General features: G+C 55.4%; 2 protein-coding genes across 6 annotated transcripts in view; one reads left to right on the plus strand and one right to left on the minus strand.

Annotated features, from left to right (window-relative positions):
- Abtb1 (ankyrin repeat and BTB domain containing 1) overlaps positions 1-566 on the plus strand; it is a 3,739-nt gene extending 3,173 nt beyond the window's left edge. For both annotated transcript variants that reach the window (XM_010617232.3, XM_010617235.3), the window contains exon 11: positions 26-566. In XM_010617232.3, the coding sequence (XP_010615534.1) occupies positions 26-232 (207 nt within the window). In that variant the 3' untranslated portion in view covers positions 233-566. The remainder of the gene's footprint in view (positions 1-25) is intronic.
- A 3,910-nt stretch (positions 567-4,476) lies between these two features.
- Positions 4,477-23,728, minus strand: part of Mgll (monoglyceride lipase) — an 80,495-nt gene continuing 61,243 nt past the window's right edge. For all 4 annotated transcript variants that reach the window (XM_010617256.3, XM_010617249.1, XM_010617243.2 and 1 more), the window contains 5 exons: positions 20,831-20,967; positions 19,793-19,903; positions 12,826-12,915; positions 8,797-9,012; positions 4,477-6,479 (listed from right to left, as the gene is read on the minus strand). In XM_010617256.3, coding sequence (XP_010615558.1) covers positions 6,354-6,479; positions 8,797-9,012; positions 12,826-12,915; positions 19,793-19,903; positions 20,831-20,967 — 680 coding nt within the window. In that variant the 3' untranslated portion in view covers positions 4,477-6,353. The remainder of the gene's footprint in view (positions 6,480-8,796; positions 9,013-12,825; positions 12,916-19,792; positions 19,904-20,830; positions 20,968-23,728) is intronic.

Genomic DNA, 23,728 nt, shown 5'->3' on the forward strand with positions numbered 1-23,728 from the left:
GCGCGCTGAGCCTGCCTGTCCCCAGCTGGTGGAGCGTGAGGACTTTGCCGAGGCAGTGAGGGAGGAGGCAGCGGCTGTGGCGGCCCGGCAGGAGACGGACTCCATTCCGCTGGTCGATGACATCCGCTTCCATGTGGCCAGCACAGTACAGACCTACAGCGCCATCGAGGAGGCGCAGCAGCGGCTGCAGGCCCTGGAGGACCTGCTCATGTCCATTGGCCTGGACTGCTGAGTCCCCGGGGCATGTGTTCGTGTGCTTGTGTGTGCGTGCGCATGTCTGCAGCTCTTCCTGCCCCTTGCACGTGGGTCCTAAGGTGGAGGGGTCTCCTTGCCCCATGTGCCCTTGGGGACCCCAGGGATCTCCTTGGGACGAGCCTTCTCCTGCAGCACCCAAGACGGCCACGCCCTAGCTGAGCACCACTCAGGGAACTGGGCGGGGAGCCCCCCACACCGCCTCCCACCTGTGGGCCCTGGCCGGCTCAGTGCCGGCTCACAGGTATGGCCAGCAGGAGGGGCAGCACCTTCATGTGGCAATAAAGCTTGTGTTCACTGTGGCCTGAGTCTGTGTTGGGTGCAGCTTGGGGACAGGAGACACGAGACCCAGCCTGGCCCAATGTCCCATTCTTCCTACCTCACTGGCCCTACTGGGCCTGAGGCCTCCTTGGGATCTTTTCTGCCTTTATTTTTCCCACTGCTGGGGACTGAAGCCAAGGCCTCTGGACTGATCAACATCCCCAGCTCTTTTTATTTTGCTGGCCAAGTATGGTGGCACATGCTTGTAATCCCAGCACTTGGGAGGCTGAGGCAGGAGGATTCCTGCACATTTGAGGCCAGCCTGGGATACATAGTGAGACCCTGTCTCAAAAAAACAAAACATTTAAAAAGCAATATTTTTAATTTTGCTACGTTTCCAATGCTAGGCATAAACTTGCAATCCTGCCTCAGCCTCCCAGGGTGCTAGATTGATCACAGGCCTGTGCCACTGTGCTCAGTACTACTCATTCTTGGCAGTGGCTCACCCCACACTGTCCCACAGCTCTGTCTCCGGCATCTCCCAGCCTGGGTGGCTGGTTCGTCCCTGCGTGTTGGTGTGGGGAAAGCTGCAGGCTCTGCAGTGACCCACTGGGAGAAGGATGACAGGTGTGTAGCTAGGCGGGAGGGGCCAGCAGCCTGTAGTGGCCTGAGATGGGGTGAGACAGGAGGGGTCTGGTGGCCACGGCCCAGGCAGCGGCCGGCCAAGTTCTATGGTGGCTCTGCTTTTCGCTGCGGCGGTGGGGCAGTGAGGAGCTGCTTCCGGCTTGGGTCTCACTGAGTTCCTACCCAGCCCTGTGTCTGTGACACAGACCCTGGAGTGTTCATCAGGCCTGGTCGACTTGCATTTTTGGAATCTCATTCTGGTGACCCTGGCAGACACAGGCTAGTGACCTACAGGCCCCAGGTCCCACTTTAGGCCATGCTCATCTTGGATGTGCCGGGTCAGGAAGGGAGATGTAAATATCAGGAAAAACCACTAACTGACTGTGCCTTTCTTTCCACGGGGACAGGGGACTGATGAACTGGTGCATCCAGCTGCCAGACCCATCTGTGTCTCAGCAGGCCAAGGACGGCACTAGGGAGGGAGAGGTGGCCAGTGGCCTGGCTGGCCTGTGTTTGGGGATGGTTGGCCCTGAGTCACCACCTGGGGGAGGCGGGGACAGTGTTCCCCAGCCACTGTGACATCCCCTTTTGTTTGGCTTCTCCCTTGTGGCTCCCGACTTGGCACACAGTGTCCCTCAGTGTCTCCCCCTAGGTGCGGGAAATGGTGCCACGCCTCCCTCCACCTGCCTCCTGTTTAGCGTCAGTTCACTCCCACTTCAGAGGGGAAAAAAAAGTATTGTTGAATCGGTGTAAAATCTTTTCATTGTATTTTATTGGAAAAAAAATAGGTATTCGACCCCAACTCAAGCTACCTTCAAATTTTTCGTAGGTAGAAAAACAACTGAGTTAAAGACAAATGAAGGTTTTGAAATGGTGTCGGGTGAAGGTAAGGTGGGCTGCCTCCCTCCCAGAAGCCGCAGGCCCCACGTGAAGCCACAGGACTCCATGGTGTAGACCCTGCTCCATTTAAAAGGTTGATAAAAGGTCCGAGGATGTAGCTCAGTGACGCCACCACCTGCCTTGCAAGCGCAAGGACCAGAGTTTGATCCTCCCCCCCCCCGCAAAGAAAAGTTGATAAAAGCCCAATGTGGTGGCCCACGCCTGTGATACCAATACTCAGGAGGCTGAGGCAGGAGGATCATCACATGTTGGATGCCAGCCTGGGCTACATAGCAAGACCCTGTCCCAAAACAAAAAAAACACAAAACTAAATAAAATAATAGGAGCTTACTTTTTTGCCCATCCTGTATTAGACCCCTCACTCAGGGAAAAGAAAAGGTGGCATAGTCTTCACATAAGCTTCTCTCTACCTGGAAAACTCCTGTATAACCTTCAGTCCCGCCTCCCGAAGCAGGCCAAGGAACATAAGCAGGGCTGAGGCCCCTCAGCAGCTGGGAGTGAGGCCGGGTGCTCTGGCATTTCCTGAGCAGAAAGCGGGCTCTGCTAGACACCTCTTTAGTGGGAGCCCTGGGAGCCCAAGCAGAGCTGTGGCTGTCGGCAGACCCCAGGACCCTGAGGGGACCCACTCCTGGCTTCTGCACTACAGGGCCAGGCCTCCCCTGTACCCCCGTGCTGCTAAATCCTTAGACCAAAATGAGGGCGGTTTCGATGCAGATCTTTGTCGTTGTCTTGAGTTGTGCCTCTCTCTGTATTAACCTGAGCCGGTCCTAAATGCCTCGGCCCAAGTGATCCTCCTGTCTCAACCTCCCAAGTTGCTGGTGCTATAAGAGGTCCCCCATCACCACCTTGGCCCTTTGATTGCATTTTAACCACATTTTGTGTCATTTATTGAGGTTCTTATGCATGGGACTCTTGCCTGTTTGGGTGTCTGGTTTTGTACTGAGGCTGGGCAGCTGCTGTCTCTGTCTTCCTGCAGCACAGCCCCTGAACCAGGAGACCTCACGGTGGGGTTGGGTGGAAGCAAAGGTGTCCTCCCCCTGCTCTGCAGCCTGGGTATGTCCTGCTTTGCCATCCACAGGTCTGGAGTGGGGACTCCTGCAGGATGCTGTCCCTATCCTCAGGCTGGGAAGCCCCCACAGGCAATGCTGGCCCAGCCAGCCTCAGTTTACTCGTCTGTCTAAAGGGAGCAGTGCTACCCACCACCCATGCTAGTGTAGCAAGAGGTCCTGCAGCCTGTGAATTCCCACATTTCCAGGGCAGAGCCCCTGCCACCTGGGCACACGGAGACCTTGCTTTCTCTTCCTCCTCGGACTCAGGCTTGGCTGTTATCAGTCCTGCTGCTCTCACTTCCTCTGTAGCTCTGGTGTTCCCTCTGCCACGCGCTGTTGGAGCCAGGCCTCTCATCTTCCCGCAGCTGTCGGAGCCCAGCTTCTCCAGGAAGCCCTACTGCGCCCAGGGCGACTTGAGCACTGCACCGTGGGCCCACAGCCGGCTGTGCTCCCTGATAGCTGAACACCACCCCTCGGTTTTCAGCTGGCTCAGGCTCCTTTCCCAGCAGCCCCTTGGCTGAAGCCATGCCTGTCAGCTCTAGATACGAACAGGAACACTAGTTGCAATTTCTGGGTTCTGCTGTATCCTTTGAAAGATGGTGCTTTCCTCTTTCCTGTCAGCCGGAATGAGGGTGAAGTGTCTGGAGCTGGCCCAGCCATGTTGGACAAATGGGCTTAAGCCAGGGGACTCAGGACCCCAGGGCAGGGGGCCAAGAGGGCCTCTCGGGGGAGACGAGGGAAGGAGAGGCCTCGGTCAGGGCAGGGGAGTAGGTTTTGGGCTCTGACGCCAACCTGGGTCCACAGCCCACTCTGCTCATTCGTCCATCCCCTCCTGCCTGGACTCTGCTCCTTCACTCCGTCCCTCAGGCCTTCATTCTCTCTCTCATTCATTGCTCCCCCTTCTGCTCCTCCAGGCCGCAGCACACCAGCACTGTATTTTGGGGACAGGCTGTATTCCTCGGGAGGGAGCACGCCCCCACGTGGACAGGCAGAGTCCAGCAAGCCCTCCCTTCCAGGCTGGTGCCACCCCATTCCGTGAGAAGCTGGAGGGACCCGTGCAGGGAGGAACCAGGATCACCCACACTACACCAGGCAGGGTTCGTATCAGGCCCGGGCCCGGACTGGGCAGGGCTTAGCAGACCCTGGGAGAAGGGCCTGTGTTTCTGTCCAAAGAAGCATTTGTCTGTGGGATCAGGACCCACAGCCACAGAGACAGTCAGACACAGGCATCACTCCAAAAACATCTGGTTTATTAGGATTAGCTGTGGCGTACATTGATTCCTTTAACGGTTCGAAGCTGATACACGCATTCCCCACGAACAGTATACGTGTAGGGCTGTGGTGACAATGAGATTGGTGAATCGCTTGGAAAATCATTGTGATCTTAGTAAGTTCATGTTAGCACGGGGGAGAGAAAGAAAAATGTGAGCCGTACACCACACTGGAGCCTCTGGTGCCGAGGCCCTGCAACCTGGGAGCTGTGACCCCTGCTACCAGCAGGAGGCCCCTTTTCCTAAAAAGATTGTCAGATCTGGAACCCGTTTCCAAAGAGGACTCACACTGCCTCTGCACTGAGGGGAAGGAGCGACGTCCACACTGGCACCAGGGCCCAGGGTCCAGCCCGGGTCTCACTGCCTCTTCCGGCCTCTGCCCTCCTCTGCCTGGTCACCGACCCCTCACTCCCTGCGCTGGCCTCACTTGGCCAGGCAGAATGTCATGGCCGGCCGGCCTCCCAAAGACAGATGGGACGCTGGGCTCCAGAGGGCTCCGAGGGGGACGTCAGGGGGTGCCCAAGCTGGCCATGGATGTGGCACATGCACGTCCCTTGTCCCCTCGAGACAGTCCCAATTTGACACCCGTCACATTAATGATTTTGTAGCCAGACACAAAAGAGCTAAGCGTGTGCGTCTGACCAGTGCCCATATAAGCAGATCCATGCGTCTCGGGACTGTGGTCGTCACGCAGCTACATCCCTTTGGGAAGGGACACTGACATCACGCCTCTGGAGCAGGCCGCAGTGCGCAGGCCTGGGGACAGTGGGCCCTGGGTGAGTCCCAGACCAGAGCCCGGGTGCCTGGTAGGCTATAGATGGCAGAAACTATCACCAGGCTGCCAGCGGCTGGGACTGATAGAGCAGGTGGACTCTCCTGGGGCAGGGCACACCCACAGCGCAGAAAAGTGACTATCACTGCCTGCAGCAGGGTGGCCCACTTGGGGCTGTCACACCAGAGATGGGGAGGAGCCCAGTGAGTCCTGGCAGCCTCCCAGAGGACTGCTGAGGTTAGGGCACCCAGGGCAGGGGGCCGGGTCCCCTCTTATTGCTGGCGCTAAGTGAGGCCAGGGCCAGGGCCAGGCTGGGGTTGGAACCTGAGAGGGCAGCCAGGCTTGGGCCTTATCTGGGAAGGGTGGCTCGCTGGTCTCTGCCGGGGCTGGGTGGCCTGGCACGTGGGGCCAGTTCCCTCCTGCTGCCACCAGAGGTAGCTGTGGGGCCAGAACGGTGACTAAAGGATGCACTGGGCACCCAAGGGAAGGGAAGCCGAGGCCGGACCAGGTCCTCCACCCCTAGGCTGCTGCTCAGCTCCAAGGCTCTCCCAGCCGCCCTGGTGAAGACATTCACGGGTGTCAGACGGTCCCTCTTCGTCCCCACTCATCTCACAGCACCGGAAGCAGCAGCCCAGCCAAGGCTGCCTCAGAGACAGGCCCAGCCCTGGGGCCCAGTGCTCTCCCGTGAGCGAGCACTCCCTGCAGCCTGGCCACAGCTGCACTGGGCCGACAGGGTCATAGGCAACCTCAGTGGAGACACAGGCCACCTCATCCCCTGCCAGAGCTAGGCCACAGGCCACGGCTGGTCCAAGGGGCCTGGGGCAGAGCTCAGTGGGGGCAGGGATAAATTGGCTCCTCCAATTATTGCAGGCTGGCATCCCGGGAACAGGTCCTGGGCACCTGTGGGGCTGGGAGAGGCGGGCTAAGGCTGTGTGCACTTTTTAAAGGACACTGCACCACGGTCCCTCCATGGAGAAACGCTCGTGTCTCTCTCCTCTCCCTCTTCCTCTCCTCTTTCTCCTGTATAAAGTGTCGAAGTGTCCACCCCTTAAGGTCGTAGATCCAGCGGCTGCTAGCATTATATAGGACAAGAGTGTCTCTTTTTTGTTTAAAGTAGATTGTGTTAGGGATTCCTCAGATTCCCAACTTCCAGTTTGTCTCTGCCCTCCTCTGCCCACTTCCCTTGGCCCGGGCCCCAGGCGTGAGGGTCACCCAGCCCCTGGCTCAGGGGGGTGACCTGGCTCCTGCTTCGGCTGTCCTTTGAGAGAACCACATGTGTATCTCATGGAAGACTGAGTTGGTCACTTCGGGCAGCTCCTTGTGAAGCATGTGGTAGGCGCCTTCGTAAACCTGCGAGTGGGAGAGACAGTCAGGGCTGTGCGTCAGGAGTTGTGGGGGACTTGGACAGGGGATGGGATGATACCCAGACCCTGTCCCTGAGCCCTGAGCACTTGGCATTCATCTGCCGTCACTACAGGGCTCACACCTCCCCACCCCGTTTTCAGACAGGGTCTCCTTATGTTGTTTGGGGTGACCCTGAACCCTTGGACTCAAGGGATCTTCCTGTCTCAGCCTCCCAAGCAGCTATGACTACAGATATGCTCCAATGTGCCCAGCTGGGGTTAACACATCTCAGGCCACCTTTAACTCTCCCCAGTCCCCGGGAACTGTCTGTAGCAGGGTCTGTGTGACCTGCCTATGCCAGGCTGGCGGACCCTTGATATTCACATGCTGTTTGACTTCTCACCTGTGAGAAGTCACCGTGGCTTTATCCTTGCCTGGTTTCTGTCCCACCTACAAGTGGCTCCTGCCACCCTGGTGACCTTGCAGACAGACTGGTGAGCCCCTTCTCTGGTCTCCCTAGCAACTTCCTCCAGCCCTGGGCATGAAGCCTCCTCCAGTGATACTGGGCTTCTGACTCCAGCCCCCAGCCTGACCTCTCCGAGGGCTTGCTGCCCAGTGGCTGCTCGTATTAGGGTTTCTCAGGGTGGAGCCCTTGCTAGTCCTCAGCTCTGTCACAGCCAGGATGACCCAGCTTAGAACAGGGCAGTGGGCTGCTCCTTCTCACAGGCCTAGGCTCCAGGGCTCATCCTTCAGGGCTCTTTCTATGGTGCTGAGAAAGGAACCCAGGGCCATGTGCATGCAGGGCAAGCACCCTATACTGAGACACGGCCCCTACTGTTTTTAAATTAGCACATGGGTCACCTTGAAGTTCTATCATTTCCTAGTGGTGAGAAAACTCAAAACTTCTCACTTCTGGCTATTTGGAAATTTGTATGACATCATTACCTGCAGCTCCATGTTATGGGGCCAGGGCACTAGAACCTACCTACTGCTTCTGCCAGCTGGACTTTGTACCTCATACCCAGATCTCTTCAGCCTTCGTCTTCCACCCCTGGCCCTATAACCACTCTACTGCCTCAAGATCAGCTTTTTAGCTCCCACATAGGAGAAAACACTGGGTTGCAGTTTCCAGTTAGAGGACCCCCGAGAGCCTCCTGAACTTAGAGTGGGGCCTTCAGATGGTGACTGGATTATGGGAGCTCAGCTGCCTGGCCTGAAGAGGCGGACCTTGGGGCATGGGCTGGAAGGGTCCATCTCCTTCTCAGGCTCCTCTCTTTGCTTCCTGTCCACCATGCCACGAGCCAAACTCCTCTGCCAGGCCCTGGGCTGGGCCACACTGCCTCTGAGCCAGCAGACTGTGGACTGAAACATGAGTCAAGATGAACCTCTCCTTGAATTTTCAGATGTCGGCACTGTGTCTCAGGGACGGGAAAGACTACAAGTATCTGTCTTTCTGAGCCTGGTTGATGTCACTCAACAGGACACCCCCTAGGCTCCTCCATGGAGCCGCAAATGTTTGTTCTTATGGCAGAAAAGGATCCCGATGTTCGTGTGTAGGTTTTCTCTCTCTGGCCACCTGTCAGCAGACACCAGGTTGGTTCCATTTCTTGGTCCTTGTGAACAGCGCTGCTAGGAATCTTATCCTTTGGATGTAACCTAGGAGTGCAGTGGCCAGGCTGCAGGACAGTTCTGGTGTGTGCATGTGGTGCTGGGGAAGAAACCCTGTGCATCACCTCTGCTAGATGTAAGCTACCACTCTGCCGCTGAGCTACAAACAGCCTACCCTGCTTGTATTTTTCGCACACCTCTGTCCCGTCGTCCATCGTGCTAGACCCTTTGTCACATGGGACCCAGTCCCACCTTCCTGTGCTCACCCCAGGCCAGGCAACTTCCTTTTGGCCAGAGTGAAGGTACTGTGTCCCTCTGGGTCCTGCTGCCTATGCTCCTGTCCCCATCCCCAGAACTTATCACTTGCTGCTCAGACCCAGAGAGGAAGCTGACTTCTCCTGGGGTGGCTCTGCCTGGCTGCCCAGCGCCCATCTGTCCCAAGTTGCCATGGCTACTGGAGAGGGTGCCGGGCTCCCACACATCCTTGGGGATCAGACATGACACTGTCTGGGGAGATCCATTTGCCCAGTACCTGGGCTGTATGCCCTTTTCTTGCCCGTGCCATTTTCTGATGTTCTGTTTTACCCAAGGCTCATGCATGCGAAACAACCGGCTAAGGGCAGCATGCTCAGCCCCAGGACCCTTGTGTCTGCCTGCCAGCTGTGCATGCTGGTCCCGGTGGGGGACCCTATAGGCTGGGGAGGTGGTCACTCACCTTGAGTGTCTTGTCCTGGCTCTTGGCCCCATCCAAGAGCAGGTAGGCCCCTTTGCTGTCACACAGGCGGTCATCCGAGCCCTGGAGCAGCAGGAAGGGCAGGGTCAGCTTGGGTATCCCCCGTTCCACCCTCGACACGGCGTTCAGCAGCTGGGTGCCAAAGGACACTTTCAGTCCTCCGTGGTAGACAAGAGGGTCCGAGTTGTAATTCTCAACCTGGGGTGGAAAAGAGGGGTTGTGTCAGTGCACGGCGGGTTCCCTGTGCTAGGCCCAGACCTGGTTTCTGAGACCTTTTTGGTTTTGGCTTTTGAGATAAGATCTTGCTATGTAGTTCATGCTGGCCTGGAACTCACTCTGTAGCCCAGGCTGGCCTTGAACTCACAGCTATCCTCCTGTCTCAGCCTGCCGAGCCATGGGGATACAGGTGTGTGTCACCACACCAAGCTTTTCTGGGCACTTTTCCTCAGGACTGAGTCCCGTCAAGTCTTCTTTTCTGGCACAGGGCTACCAAGGGCTATCAACCTGTGCAGTGCACCTATGAGCCAGATCTGACCTGATGGCCTCCCCAAGCTCATTCCAGGACCCCAGAGGGCATCAGATCCAAGGATCCCCAAGCCCCTCATGTAAAATGGCCTTGTATTTGCAAATAGCCTACACACACCCATGCATTTGTTAGTTTAGATCATTTCCATACAATCTATCATGCACTGGACAGTGCAAACACTATCCAGTTGTGCTGTTTAGGAAAATGGCAAGAGAAAGTCAAGTGACTCCTTGGATGTGAAACATTAGGGTACTGAGGGTTGTGTATCTAGGCCTGTAGAAAGTTTGGAGTATTAACTTTTGTTTAAAAAATATTCACAGCATTGTATTGTTCACCTTGATGATTTTACCCCAAAGAAGCTCTGAAGATTTTCTTTTTCTTTTTATTCTTTGCAGTATTAGGGATTCAACCCAGGGTCTTCACACTGACCTACATCCCTAGCCCTATTTTTAATTTTCCTTTTGAGACAAGGTCTTGCTAAGTTGCCCAAGTGGGACTCAAAATTGCAATCTTCCTGCCTCAGCCTCCAAGAGTCATAGTCTGAAGGTGTTCCCATGTTTTATTTTGTTTTCTATCTGTCCTCCTCCATCTTGACTTGGCAACTGGCTGGTGGAAGTGGGTGAGGGCACACAGGAAGCGCAGTTGCAGTAGGCTGGCAGGAGAATCCCCCAAGGGTCCCTGCCCCATGGCTTCAGGACAAGGGAAGCCCAAGAACAGGCCTAGGCCTCAGAAAGTAGGGACCTCATGGCTCTGTCAGGGAGGCCAGCTGCTCTGGCTATGCCCAAGCCACCTCTGCCCCTCCACAGGATGTGCCCAGGCAGTGTCCTCCCTTCTCAGTCACCAGTCTACCTCCCACCCACTCCAGCTGGAGGCACAGGACCTGGCCCACTCCTCAGGGCCATGATGGGACCCAGAGCTCATGCTCCTGGGCCTCTCTGGGTTTCTGGCTTCACTTGGCAACCATATGAACAACTCAGGATCACTGCTCAATCTGAGGGTCAAGGCAGCCTATCTGTCCCACAAGATCTGGGGGAGAAGTTTCTAGAAGTCTCCCAGGCCACCTCAGAGGAAGGCATAAGGCCAATCACCCTCTGCTCCCTCACTCACCCTTGCCGATGGGTTTGGGATAGGCTGGGGACCTGGCATGGGGTGTTGTCCAGGAAAGGTCTGAGGTACAGGCCCCCCTGGGTTCCCTTCAGAGTCCCTGAAAGCTGGGCCACACTCCCTCTGCTCCTAGTCCCCCTGGGCCCAGGCCAGAGCTCCTGATCTACACTGAGAGGGAACAGGTTGTCCTGAGGCCACCCTGCCATTCTGGACTCTGTCCCACGCTGAGGGCTGAGTACCACAGAGCAGACCATTTGTGAAGCCACACGAGATGGATTAGCCACTTCCTGCAGCTGAGCTGGCATCAGGCCACAGGGCCAGGCCATCTGCTCACAGGCTGAGGGGACACAAGAACAGCAGGCAGTGCAGGGGCAGTGTGGGGACAGTTATCCAGGGCCAGCTCTCCTTCAGGGTGGAGAGCCGTGTGGAGCACAAGATGGTTGGCAATAAGAGCAACTGTGGGAGAGCACTGTGTGCCAGCACCACACCCCATGCCCAGCACAGTGCCAGGGCATTCAATACAGGATCTTCTTGAGTAATAAAAATAAGAATGGCAGACACGTGAGCTCTGGTTATATGCAGGGCTTGGTAACTCATTTAACTCTCACAACTGCCTCAAGAGAGGAACTGCTGACAAGGAAACAGGCCCAGAAAGGCTTGACCATCTGCCTGATATCAGTCATCCTAATTCCTATTGTGTTCTATAGAGCCTTGGACATTAAGTTAGGTACACAACTTCCTGGACTAAAGACATTTCCCAGCCTCTCTTGCAGCTAGGTATGATCATGTGACTGTTCTGGCCAATAAGGGATGAGCAGAAGAGCTAGGTATATACTCTCTCAAAGGCTTGTGGGAGAGAGTTGGGCCAAGTGGACACCTAAAAGTACTGAGCCACAAGATAGTGTAATGGCATTGACAAGTCACCAACCAAAGAACTGAGCCCTGTCCTGTGTAAGGTGCTGTGCCTGGCATCTGGGACTCAACAGACGCATATATTCCCTGGCCAATCCCATCTGTACATGCTGTGTCTACACTCGGTCTCCTCCAGGCTTCTGCAAGGGAGGGGCTCCCTGGCCTTCTGTAATGTGTCCTCTGACTACCCACTTCCCGAAGCTGGCCTAATACTTTGCCCTGCTGACCTGGAGAACCAGGGCCCTTGGAGGCATCTGCTCTGGCTCACACTGCTCTGCTGTCCCGGCGGGTTCCTGTCCTTGGCTTCCACTTCAACATCACGAGCACATACGCTGTTTGCACAATGACCTATTCTGAGCCAGGGGAAGGAGCTGTCAGATGTGTTGGGGAAAGGGCAGGCACTGATGTGAATCACAGCCACAGCCAGAAGTGTGGGCAGAGGGAAACACACTAGTGGGGCGGAGAGCTGAGCCACAAGGGAAAGTGGACACTGACAGCCTGAACCCTGCCCTCCATCCCAATCACAGCCGCCTTCCAGTTTGGAGGGCTTATGGTGGAAAACATCAACAGTCCTAGGAATAGGTTTTGCTCTTTCCTTCCTGGGAAGGAGATGGCCAGGCACCCCTCAACTCCGGCCAGGTGACCCACCAGCAAAACAAGTTATAAGTCCATTCAAAGCAAAGAGCAGGAAGTTGTTTTCAAAGCTTAATTACTGTCTGATTCCATTTATAGCCCCCTTCCCCCACTTGGAGTGCTGAGGATGGAGCCCAAGACCTTGTGAATGCTAGACAAGTTGCCTACCACTGAGCTACCCGCTTCCTAAAATTTTGAGACAGGGTCTCACTAAATTGGCCTTAAACTTATGATCCCCTTGCCTCAGCCTCCCAAGCAGCTAGGATTACAGGCATTCACTATCACACCCAACTCTTTATTTTTTCCTACACTGGTACAGATGTACCAGCAGCCCCCTTTGTCCCTAAATGGTAAAAGCCTGGGAATGGACTTTATTTTTTCCAGTATTGGGGGTTAACCCCAGGGCCTCTGCACTGAGATGCATCCCCACCTCTTATTCTGTTTCTAAATTTTGAGGGTCTTGCTAAGGTACTAAGTTGCCCAGGCTGGGCTAGGACTCATGACCCTCCTGTCTCAGCCTTCCACAATGCGAGGATCACAGGTGTGTATCACCACGTTTGCCTAACGGATCTTTTCGTCTCTGGATACAGCCAAGCCTTTGCTTCCATTTTTCCATGAATCCTTTCTTTCACTTAAACAGCTTTGACTTTAGCTCGTGTCACTTGCGCCTGAAAAAGGCCCAACCGACACACACAGCTTCTTCCAGTTCTCTGTGTGTTCAGGTCACAGCAGACTCACTGCCACCCGCTTTGCACCCGGCCCCACAGCCGTGACTCAGCCTCCCACCTCTCCAGGTCCCCATCACCCGGGGACTCCCACATTCGCAGGATGCTCACCTCCTCCCTGTTCCGAGACAGAACGTTGAAGTCGATTGCGCCCAGGGACAAGTTGGGCAGGACCAGGTTTAGCACTTTCGCGGCAAGGACCTAGGCAAGAAGCAGAAGAGCGGGGTAAGTGGAGATCCACGTGGCCTCCTCCAGAGGGAGTCTGCGGGGAGTGAGGGGAGCCGACATCCAGCTGGCCTGCAGCCAGGCCGCTCTCCCCAGTGGATGTCCAGACAGTGCTGACTCAGCCAACCTCAACCTTGCCCTCTGGGCTTTGCTCCACATGGGGAGTAGGCGAGGCCACCTCACAGGGAGGCAGGGATGTCCTGCCTACTTTTTGTTTACTTTTTTGAGACAGGGTCTCATAGCCCACGCTGGCCTTGAACTCATGGCTGTCCTCCTGCCTCAGCCTCCAGAGTGCTGGGATTGCAAGTGAGCACTACCACACTTGTGTCTGTGTCTATTTTTGGTCTGCTGTAGATTCCATGTGGCCATTCTCCCTGCAGATCGTCCTTGATTGTATGAATCTGAATAGTTTGTGCGTGTACACAGCTGTTTCTCTAGGGTCCTAAAAACACACAGGGCAGAATTATCTGGATCATGGGCAGTGAGCGAGGAAATGAGCAGCTCAGGTCAGAGAGAATCCTGGTTAGGAGCCAGAGCAGCAGACAAAGGCGGGATTAGCCTTGTGGTCCAGCAGTGTCGTGAAGGGAGCAGGCCCTCAGCATCACTGCCTCTGTGTTTCCCCAGCTGTCAGTGGGACCTTGTCACCCCCCTATGGGGACCCTGGAAGGCGAATGACACCCACAGGCGGAGGCCCAGTGCACAGTGGGAGCTCAGTGCATGCTGACTGTGGGCGGAGGGTTGTATTAGGCCCTGGCTTCCATCCCCAGCACCACACAGGACACTCGGAGGCCTTGAACCAGACTCACTCCATGCTCTGACCCACCTTTCCTTCTGGCTCTCGGGTGCTCCCAGGAAAATAGAATTGGATGTCACAGGTCTGCCTTAGAGAGAGGCTGCCTGCCCTTCTGAGCCCGTGTGCAGAAACTTGAGTTCAGAAGATGCTACTTCCACAGTGAGCTGTGAGGTGCCGGAATTAGCAGCACACAGTAGGCTTCGAGTGAAGGCTCACCGCACATCGAGGGTCTTGGAGGAGGGCACAGGCACCCATACCACCCGGGAGCCTTCTCTGTAGGGAGCCATGGCCGGGCCTCTCTCCCCCTCCCCGTATGTCACTGTGTCTCACTGTCTCTCGGTCTCTCTCCATCTCTGTGAGCACTGATCTTCCTCAGGACCTCCCCTGACCTCCCTTTGGGAGAGCTCCCTGGAGCTTCTTAGGCCCCTGCGGACCAGGCAGAGAGCACATTGAGGCTTGGCTCCCACAGGTCCCCACATGCACGCCCTTCACTGATGCCACGTGGCCAACTCTGCCTTCCATAGGCGGTAAACAGTGATTCCCTTCTGGTACGAGGGCAGCATCCCTGCCCCTGCAGCGACAGAATCTAGATCTGTCCACATTGACCTTGGTGTCCAGCCAAGCAAACGTCATCCTGCCAGGGTCCTCGGCAGCCCCTGGTGGTACACCAGGTGTACCCAGTCTCAGTGGCAGGGCCACCTCCGTGCTGGGGCTGGAAAGGGGGCTCAGCACTCATGGCAGTACATAAAGGTTGGGGAATTTTGGAAGCTGGATCACACGTCTGTGAAATCCACATCTGTGCTCCTCTGGGAACCTAAGCCCTGTAGTTGGGATCTGTTCCTTCAAAAATTAAAAATGAATCTAAAAATGAAGAAAAACGTCACTAGACTGCGAGTATGAGGAAGGACGTCCCAGAGACTCTTCCAGAGTGATAGTGGCCCCAGGGCAACATCAAAGGGACAAAATCATACGGTGTACTTCGAGGTTACAGAGGACCAACTTGTAGGTATCAACACACGGGCTGGGAATGACAGGGTTTATCCCTGCCAGGCTCAGGAACCACGGCGAGGCCACACAGTAGGGAGTCCCACGTGCAAATGCCTGTCATCCTCTCCCTGTCCCATCTACCTGCCCTGCCCAGGACACAGTGTGTTCCCACACGCCAGCCCTTCCCATCCCCAGAGGAGAGGCCACACACCAATGTCACATGGCACCAGTCCCACCATGCAAGCCGGCCATCAGCTCTTGCCATCTGCCGGCCTGGCCAGTCCCAGAGGCTGACACCCAGCTCTGGGGAGACACACTCACCTGTGTCCTCGAGCCCACATCCTGTTTCAACAAAAGGGGCCGGATGAAAGGCTGTCAATGCCCCTGCACAGTGGCAGTGGTGCCTGCCGCCCTGACAGGCTTGGCTGGGGGCAGCGGGTTCAGGATGGGTGGACATGCCTGCAAGGCCCAGCTCATCATGCCAGGCAGAGGAGGGGACGGGTGTCCTAGCAACGGGTCTGGCTGTCCAGCCAAGGTGCAGACGAGGGTACACCCCGCAGGAGAACACACCCTTGTCGGTGTCTGCACGCACAGCCACATCCTGGCCCTGAGCCCCAGGATCCACATGGGAACAGTGAGGGCTCAGCACACAGATGCCGCCGGAGCCCTGGGTGGCCCCATGCACAGCTTCCTGATGTCCTGTGGCCTCCCTGCTCTTAGCGTGGCCCTCAGATCAGGGCAAGTTGCCCTTCTGAAGGAGCCACCCTATGAAAAGTTCAGACAGCTTTGACCCTCAGCTCTTTCTAAACAGGTCAATTCCAAGTCCCACTTCTAACAAGACTCCACTAGGCAAAGGCTCAGAAAGAAAAAAAACAGGTGCTTAACCTCTTCCACTAAAAAGCCAGGAAAGAGGGGTGAACTATGAGGGATAGGATGGTTTCAACAGCTCCAAAAGATATCCTCTTCCCCACCTCCTGTTCTGGGCCTCCAGACTGGCCTTGAATTTTCAATTCTCCTGCCTCAGCCTCCCAAGTAGCTGGGATCTTAAGTATGGGTCATGGCGCCTGGCCCACACTGTTCTTCTCAGGTTTGTTGATTTCATGGTTGAGGAAAAGCACAGGATAGGGGAGGGAGATGGAAGCAGACTGAGGCTGGGGGTGGGCAGTAGAAGGGAAGACAGGAACCACAGCCACGCCCCCACCAGGGCCAGGCGAGGCTGTTGAGGCTGACAGATGGCCATTGCAGTGAGGCCAGCAGCATCTCCCCCGGATAGGAGTGCTTGCCGAGGCTGGAGGTGGGGTTGTGATCATTACAGCACCTGCCCCTTCTGGGGTTTACTACCACACGGCCTTCGTTGTGGGGTGTGGGCTCAGGTCTCCCTTTAGCGAGTAACCGAGAGCCGGGGTCAGGCAGCCAGGATTGGAAGCTCTGTGGCTGCACAAAAGACTTTGCCCACCCAGGCACTGGGAAGGAGGGGAACTCGCCACGATGGCACCTGGCTGGGATTCCTCACCCCTGAGCAGCCTCCAAGGCTCTCTCCACGCCTGGCAGGTGCCCGAGCTCTCGAGGCCCCTCAGCAGTCATGTCTGGATCATGCTTCCAGGAAGTCCACGTGTCGGCAGGCCAGGCCTCCAAGCCTCCTGCGGGACAACGCTCTGGCCAGGGACCAGGGAGGGCACGGCCACCCGGTGACACAGCAGGGGCCCTGGGTCACAGCAGGCTTTCTTGGGAGGACAGGTACTGTGGGGCAGGTGTGCAGTGGACCTCCCAGAGAAGGGCCCTAAGTGCTCTGCAGGGACTTCCTGGGCAGACAACTTGTCCCTCCAGTTACGTGTCTGGAAACACGAGCTCCAGCTCTGAGCGAGCAGGTGAATTCTCTGCTGCAGCTCCCTGTCACGGCCACCGGGGCCAGCTCATGGTCACAACTGAGTTCTGGGCTCCGGGGGCGAAATTCAGTCTCAGTTTGAGGGGTGGTGACAGCTTCTGCCCCGCCTGCTTCCCCTGTCTCCCAGCCCCATGGTCCCAAAACACTCTCTGAATTCTATGACTAATGAGGACGTGTGAGTTTCACAGGAGAAGTAGTCCGGGTCAGGGGGAAGCTGACCTCGGCCATGTTTTGGGGTGAGAGGGCACCCAGTGCTCACTGCCCAAGCCAAGAAGCCTCATTTCTTTGTCTGGGTACAGAATCCTTTCCTCTCTGTGCAGGGTGTGCCCCGGGCTGAGGGCTGGGGTTCTTGTATCCCCCTCCTTACCACCTTAGCAAGCTGCAGGCTTGGCTGGGAGCGGAGGCCTTGCACAAGACCTGGTGGCTCCTGGGTCCCTGCCCAGGACCCCAGAAGATGGCGGAAAAGGTCACAGACAATGACTGTCATCTAGGCAGCAAGCCCAGCTCCCAATATCTGCCGGGGGTATTTGTTTCCCCTGCGGCTCCCAGAAAAAGAAGGCTGTGATCAGCAGCCTTGCAGTCCCCAAATGTAATCCCTGACAAGCACAGGTCAGGGGACATGCATCTACTCTGCCAACAGCTGAGGTGGGGCCCTTGGGATTTCTGTTCCTAAATCTCTGTTGTTGCCACTTTCTCTGTGAAACCACTTTCCCAGCGCCTCAGTGTCTGGGGGACCAAGCTCTGTCCTTATTGTGTCCTTCTCCAGGCTAAATATATCTCAGCTTGTTGAAAACCAGCCTCGGCTAAGAAGCAGATGGTTGCAGATTTGGGGGATGGGGGTGAGCTGGCATCCTCCCTTGTCCATACCAGGGGTGAGCTGCTCGACTCCCAACTGCCTGTCTGTGCTCCAAGACTCAGGGTCTCACGCTGCCCACCAGAGTCATGCTGATGGTCTGGTGGACAAGGACACATGCTAGGAAGCCCTGTGTCTCTGAGGGTCACAGCAGCAACTGCTGGAATGACCAGAAGTTCACCATCAGGGACCTTACCTATGGGAGGCCCTGTCCCTGCAGGGAGACCCTGTGCCAGTCTAGATGGAGAAACACCACCAAGAGGCGTGGCTAAGCAAGACGACAACATAAAACCAATATAAACAGGCCCACCGAAAGAACCAAGGAAGAATGACCCCAGAGTTCAAAGACTTGACTCACAAATTATTCTTAAACTTTTTGAATCAAAACGTTTTTCAGCAAAAGATTATACGGCATGCTTCCAAGGAGGTTGTTAGAAGACTGGAGAATGCAGGCAGGGTCAATGTGAACTCAGGGCAGGCTGGGCCTATGGTCACAGCCCAGGTCACTCAAAATTGCAGTTGGGCAGGAACAGCAACAGATTTCAGGGTGGGAGGTGGCCTTCAGCTCCAGGGAAAAGAGAAATCTAATTTGTCTCGGTTAATAGAAGAGACCTGTGTTCCCCCAGGGGTGGCCAGCTCTTGATTTGACAAGGTGCGGGGAAGAAACCCTGTCAGCTCCACCTCTGGGCCCGGCTGCTATGGTTCCCTGCACTCTATCTGAAAAGCCCTCCGGTCCTGACTTTTCTCTAAGGGACAGCATAACATCATTTGCTTCTCCGTGGAGGCCTCCTCCACACACAGCCGGCAGCCCACGCAGGAGTGACATCTGTCACACAGTGGTGTCAACCCGCGTGCCCGGCACACTTCATGGTCCTCAAACATCCAGCCTCGGGGTGCAGGGGAAGCCACGCCTCTCCACTACCGCCCAGCCAGGGCCTGAGGGATGCCACCTACCTCGCACATTTACTGATAAAGTGGTGGGCAGAGTATGGCGTGCAAGGCCCAGGGACCTCGATCGTCCCGTGATGACCTCCACTGCTGTCCGCACAGGGCCGAGATTGACTGCTGACAGTCAGTGTCCACACGCCTGTGGGGCAACATCTGTGCAGCCGCTGATGCTGGCCACTGCAGAATGAAGTACATCGCTGTCCTCTGGTCCCACTAGCAGGTGGTCCTGGGGGCCTTTGTGTCCAGCCCATCCCCCATATCAGCTCAACACACAAGAAGCAACGCTGGGGTCAGGTGGGGTGGGCTGGAGGAAACTCTGAGAATGGGCCTAGGTGCCTTTCCCTGCGCTCTGTTCTACTGTGTGGGTCCAGAGAATCACTCCCATCCCAGGGAGAGAGCTAATACCTATTTATTTATATTTTGGTTTTTTGAAAATAGGGTCACATTATGTAATTCTGGCCGGCCTTGAACCTACTATACTATATATCCCAAGCTGGCCTTGAATTTGAGGCAATCCTCCTGCCTCAGCCTCTCAAGATCTGGGATGACAGGTGTGCTTCACTGTGCCCAGTTTAATGCCATTATTTAATACTGGATCCCACCGTCACTTGGTAGCAGGCCATAGGGTAGGCCTGTGGGCCACTACCTCCTGCCCCCTTTGAGAGTCCTGAGACCTCTGCCTGGGTCTGGAGGAGAGGGACGTTCCTTGGGGAAATGAGCTGGGACTGTCACCCTCCAGAGCTACATGGCATCCACTGTTAAGCTTCATGCCAGCAAGGACAGATCTATACTGATGCCATGTCATAGCCCACAGGAAGAGCCCTGAGGACCTCTACCTTCACTGCCTTCCTGAGCAGGTGGCACCAGAGGTCGTTCTGGGGATTATCACTGGCTCAGAGCTGTGACGACAGGGTCCCGCACGTACAGTGTTATCCTCGGATGACACAAAGAGTGTCGGCCACAGATAAACCACACAGCACAGCCAACAGCCTCCCAGGCTGCAGTGCCTGCTCCTCAGCTGTAGCCGAACCATCGCCAGCCCTGCTCCCTCACCACCTCCAGGCACGCTAGCACACAGCTCCAGCCGGCCTGTGACCCTCAGCTGACGTGGCCTCTCTAGACAGAGAGCGCCTGTAACTTTTCCTCTCTTAAGCTCACCAGCAAAGCATGCACAAACAGGAAGGGCTTATTCTTGAGTCTTTGGGGGGAAATGAGCCTAACTTTTGGAATGTAGAACCCCAGCAGTAACAATGCCTGATACCTGCCCAAACTTTCAAACAATAGCCGTGAGATGTGTGTCCGGGCTCTGGCCCTTTGGCCGGCTATAAATGGAAGCTCCGTGTCCCGGGGGACCTACAGGGATGGTCAGGACCCAAACGTCCCTTACCTTGAATGTGGTAGCAGATTCCGGACTGGCGAGGACCAGAGGTGCAATGAGGGCCATGCCGGCGAAGTGGCTGGGCCTCTCGGCGGCGGCGAGGATGGCGATGGCTCCACCCTGCAAGGCAAGCCCGGCCCGTGTCTCACGAGAACATCCGCGAAACCCAGTGTCTGTCCTGGCCAAGAGCCCGAGGACGGCTACCTTGGCGTGGACGCTGTCAAGTGCTGGACAAACTCGACCTGAAGTTATTTTATCAAGCCTTTTTCCCTCTGTGGGTTTTCTAAGAGCAAACATTTCGGAGAGCTATAAATAAGGCTCCTGCCCAAGGGCTTCGAGTTAAACAATAACAAACACAGTCCTTTTTCATTTCAAGCCAAAAGCTGGCAGACCAATTCTAAGTTTTATATGAGATTTTTGGGAGAGGAACGGGCCAAGGGGAGGGTGGTAAAATCCAATCACAATAATGGATTGCTACACTTTTTTCCCCTGGTTTCAGAAAGGCCCCAGAAATTCAGCTTCCAAGAAAAGTACTTAGCAACTGTGGACAGCAAGGGAGGAGGGAGGACTTGGCTGTTGGAAGCTCAAAGGTAATTAAAGCCAAGGTGGGACCTCAGATGCTCAGAGGGCCAAGCGAGGAAGAGAGATGGAGGGGCAGAGGCTAGCAGTGGCGAGGGGACAGGGACCGTCCCTGGTGAAGGCCTTTACCATCTAGAAGTTCCCAATCCTCTGCCAACTGGTCGGCTCTGTGGGCTGATCTGGACCAGTTAGAGGACCCCTGATTTCATGATTAAACCCGGTGATTCCAGGGAGATTCTGCAGAATTGCACAGTGATGAGGCTTTTGAGTGGCTTTAAGGAAGGGCTTCTCCAGGGGTCCTGTGAAATGGCACCACGGGGACAAAAGGACAGAAACAGAGGGGCAGTGCCCGGAAGTCCAAGTGCAGGGTGTGTGGACAGCAGAGGGGGAGGAAGCCAAGCACATCGCACCCCACAACCCCGTGAAGCCCCAGGCATCATCCTAACTGGGTCTCTGGTGTCTGCTTACCATCGAGTGGCCCAGCAGGAAGACAGGCAGGCCGGGGTAGTCCCTCTGCATGGTGTCGACATGATGCAACACGTCCCTGATGAAGACCTGGAAGTCAGACACCACCAGCCTCTCCCCATCGCTCCGACCATGGCCAACTGGAAAGGGACGGGAAAGAGAGTCACAGATATCCGTCCACTCTCTGAGTGTATCACCTCATTTAACCCTTGCCCACCACCGTGAACGTTGCAATGCTTGCCTGCTCCTTTTACAGGTCAGGAAATCAAGGCACAGAGTGGTTAAGGAAGTTGCTCAAGATCACACAGCAGGGAAGCACACAAGGCTGCAAACGTAGCAAAGCCTATCCACTCGGCCACGTCCTCTGTGTGCAGTGTCCAAAGGAGAAAGGAGACAGGAACACAGACAGCTGCGGTGGCTGAGGACACCTGTGTGAGGCTCAGCGCCTTCCTGGGCTTCCCTGGCCCTCGCCCCACAGGTCAGGAGCACAGAGTGGTTAAGGAAGTTGCTCAAGATCACACAGCAGGGAAGCACACAAGGCTGCAAACGTAGCAAAGCCTATCCACTCGGCCACGTCCTCTGTGTGCAGTGTCCAAAGGAGAAAGGAGACAGGAACACAGACAGCTGCGGTGGCTGAGGACACCTGTGTGAGGCTCAGCGCCTTCCTGGGCTTCCCTGGCCCTCGCCCCTCATAGCCAGGCCATTATTAGCCTTTACCAGGGAGAGCTGAGTCTGTCATCTCCCTATGTGGCTTTAGGTGAATATCGAGTGACGATAAACCCAAAGTAAAATGCAACAGCCACGTATGCCTGCCAGGAATCTTCTCAACAGAGTAGCAATAATACCAGGTCATGTGCTGGCCCTCTGGATTTGTTTTATTTGTCACATTTCTGCACTGTTCACTTCCCCGTTGTTCCTCCCTCAGGATCCTTCCACACTTCCCCTCTGGGAAGGATGCTGTCACTATGGAAGCCACTCGCCTGGCCAGGCGATGGTGTGAAAGCTGCAGAAGCAGGAAGAATTCCAGGGGGCTGCCCGGGGTCCTGGAGTGACCACAGTGCTCCTCTGACAGCAGAAAGGGATGAGGGAGTCTCAGGCCTGGAATCATCCAGCTGCCCAGGTCCCCCCGAGGGCAGACCCCAAACTCTGGTTTCCCACTGGTATAAGTATTAAACATCCCCCAAAGACTCAAGGATAGGACTCAACCATCAATGCAGCAGTACCCACAGGGGTCCGATCATGAGGGCCTTCACCTCGTAGTGGATCACTGGTTGGTTCATGGTGATGGGCTCCTGGGAAGTGGGACCTCGTTGGAAGAAGTGGGTTCCAGGTCTGGGCCTCTGAGGAGTCTATCACATCCCTGTCCCTTCCTCTCCGGCTCTTTCCCCTCTCTCTGTTTCCTGGCCACCATGAGGTGAGCAGCCTTCCTCCATGCCCGTCCGATGCTTCTGCCTCACACTGGCCCAGGAGCAGTGGAGCCACCTACCATGGACTGAAACTCCTGAAATCGTGAGCTGAATCAAATCTGTCCTCCTGGAAGTCATAGCAGGGCATGTGGTCCCAATGACAAAAACTAAGATACCTCCTAGCTCTCTGACTGTTTTCTCTGTTTCCTTTCCTTGGAAGACATCTGCACTTCAACCGTTTGTTATTAAAAATGAATATTAGAAGATAATTCACTCACGATTGAAATGTCAAAGTGGTACGCAGGTTAGACACTGGTCTCCTTCCCACTTCCTTCCCCCTCTTCCTCTCATCTTTCTCTTTGTGTCTCTGCCTCTGGACAAACTAACATGGACATCAATGCAGGTGTCTGCCAATGCAGGGAGCAGGCTGTGCCCAGCTCTGTGTTATTCTATTTCTAAAGCAGCAGTTTGCCCAGAGTGGCTCCATTTTTAGCACAAGTGCCAAGATACAGTGACTCTACACCTCGTCTGTACAAATAACAACCACTATCTGCCCAGCACAGCCATAAGGCACAAAGTGATAATGAATGTGTTAACAACAATAAAAAATTAACATTGCCAGGCATGGTGGCACGCACCTGTAATTCCAGTACTTTGGAGGCTGAGGCAGGAGTATTACTGCAGGTTTGAGGCCAGCCTGGGGTATACAGAGAGACCCTATCTCAAAAAACCCAAAACACCAAAAAACAAAATAAAACAAAACAGAAAAACAGGTCTCGAGCTTATCAAACACACCAGCTAGAAGCCCTTACCTAGGCTTCTAAAGGAGGAACTCCCTAGACTGGGTAGCAACATAGGGAGCCTCTGCCTGGTCAGCTGTCACAAGCCTCACCCAGGAAACCAGCGAATGATGGACTTCTGGCTCTCTGTCCCTGGCTTCCTTCCTGCCTGTGACACAAAGCCTGTTGGACACTGCTGCTCCCGGACTGAGCCACCGGGGCAGGGCTGAGCCTGGGCTGCTCCTCCCCGTCCAGCCAAGGCAGTGACACTCTGGTACTTTGGTATGGGACCGCTTCTCTGCCTTTGGCCTCCTAAAATCCCGTGGCGGCCTTGAAGCCTTTCCTCACCGTTCTGTGATCTGCACGTCGTTGCGTGAAGTGTGACGCTGATAGGTGTGTTACAGACATTAGTAATCAAGACTGAGATGGATCGATCACCACGGTCACGATGAAACTAAGTGAAACCAAGTTCCCAGTGAATTAAAGCTGATGAAATTGATGGAGCTTCTGCATTTACTGTTACTCAACAATTATGACATGGGAGAAAGACACAAACACGTCAGTCTATGGTATTGCATAGCTCACTCAACACACCCTGTCTTTTTTTTTTTTTTTTTTTTTTTTTGACAGGGTCTCACTATGTAGTTGAGACTGATCTGGAACTCACTATGTAGCCCAGGCTGGTCTCAAACTCACAGCGGTCCTCCTGACTCAGC

The sequence above is a fragment of the Fukomys damarensis genome, unplaced genomic scaffold (genome assembly GCF_012274545.1).
Source record: "Fukomys damarensis isolate Sample0158 unplaced genomic scaffold, DMR_v1.0_HiC HiC_scaffold_37, whole genome shotgun sequence".
Lineage (NCBI taxonomy): Eukaryota > Metazoa > Chordata > Mammalia > Rodentia > Bathyergidae > Fukomys > Fukomys damarensis.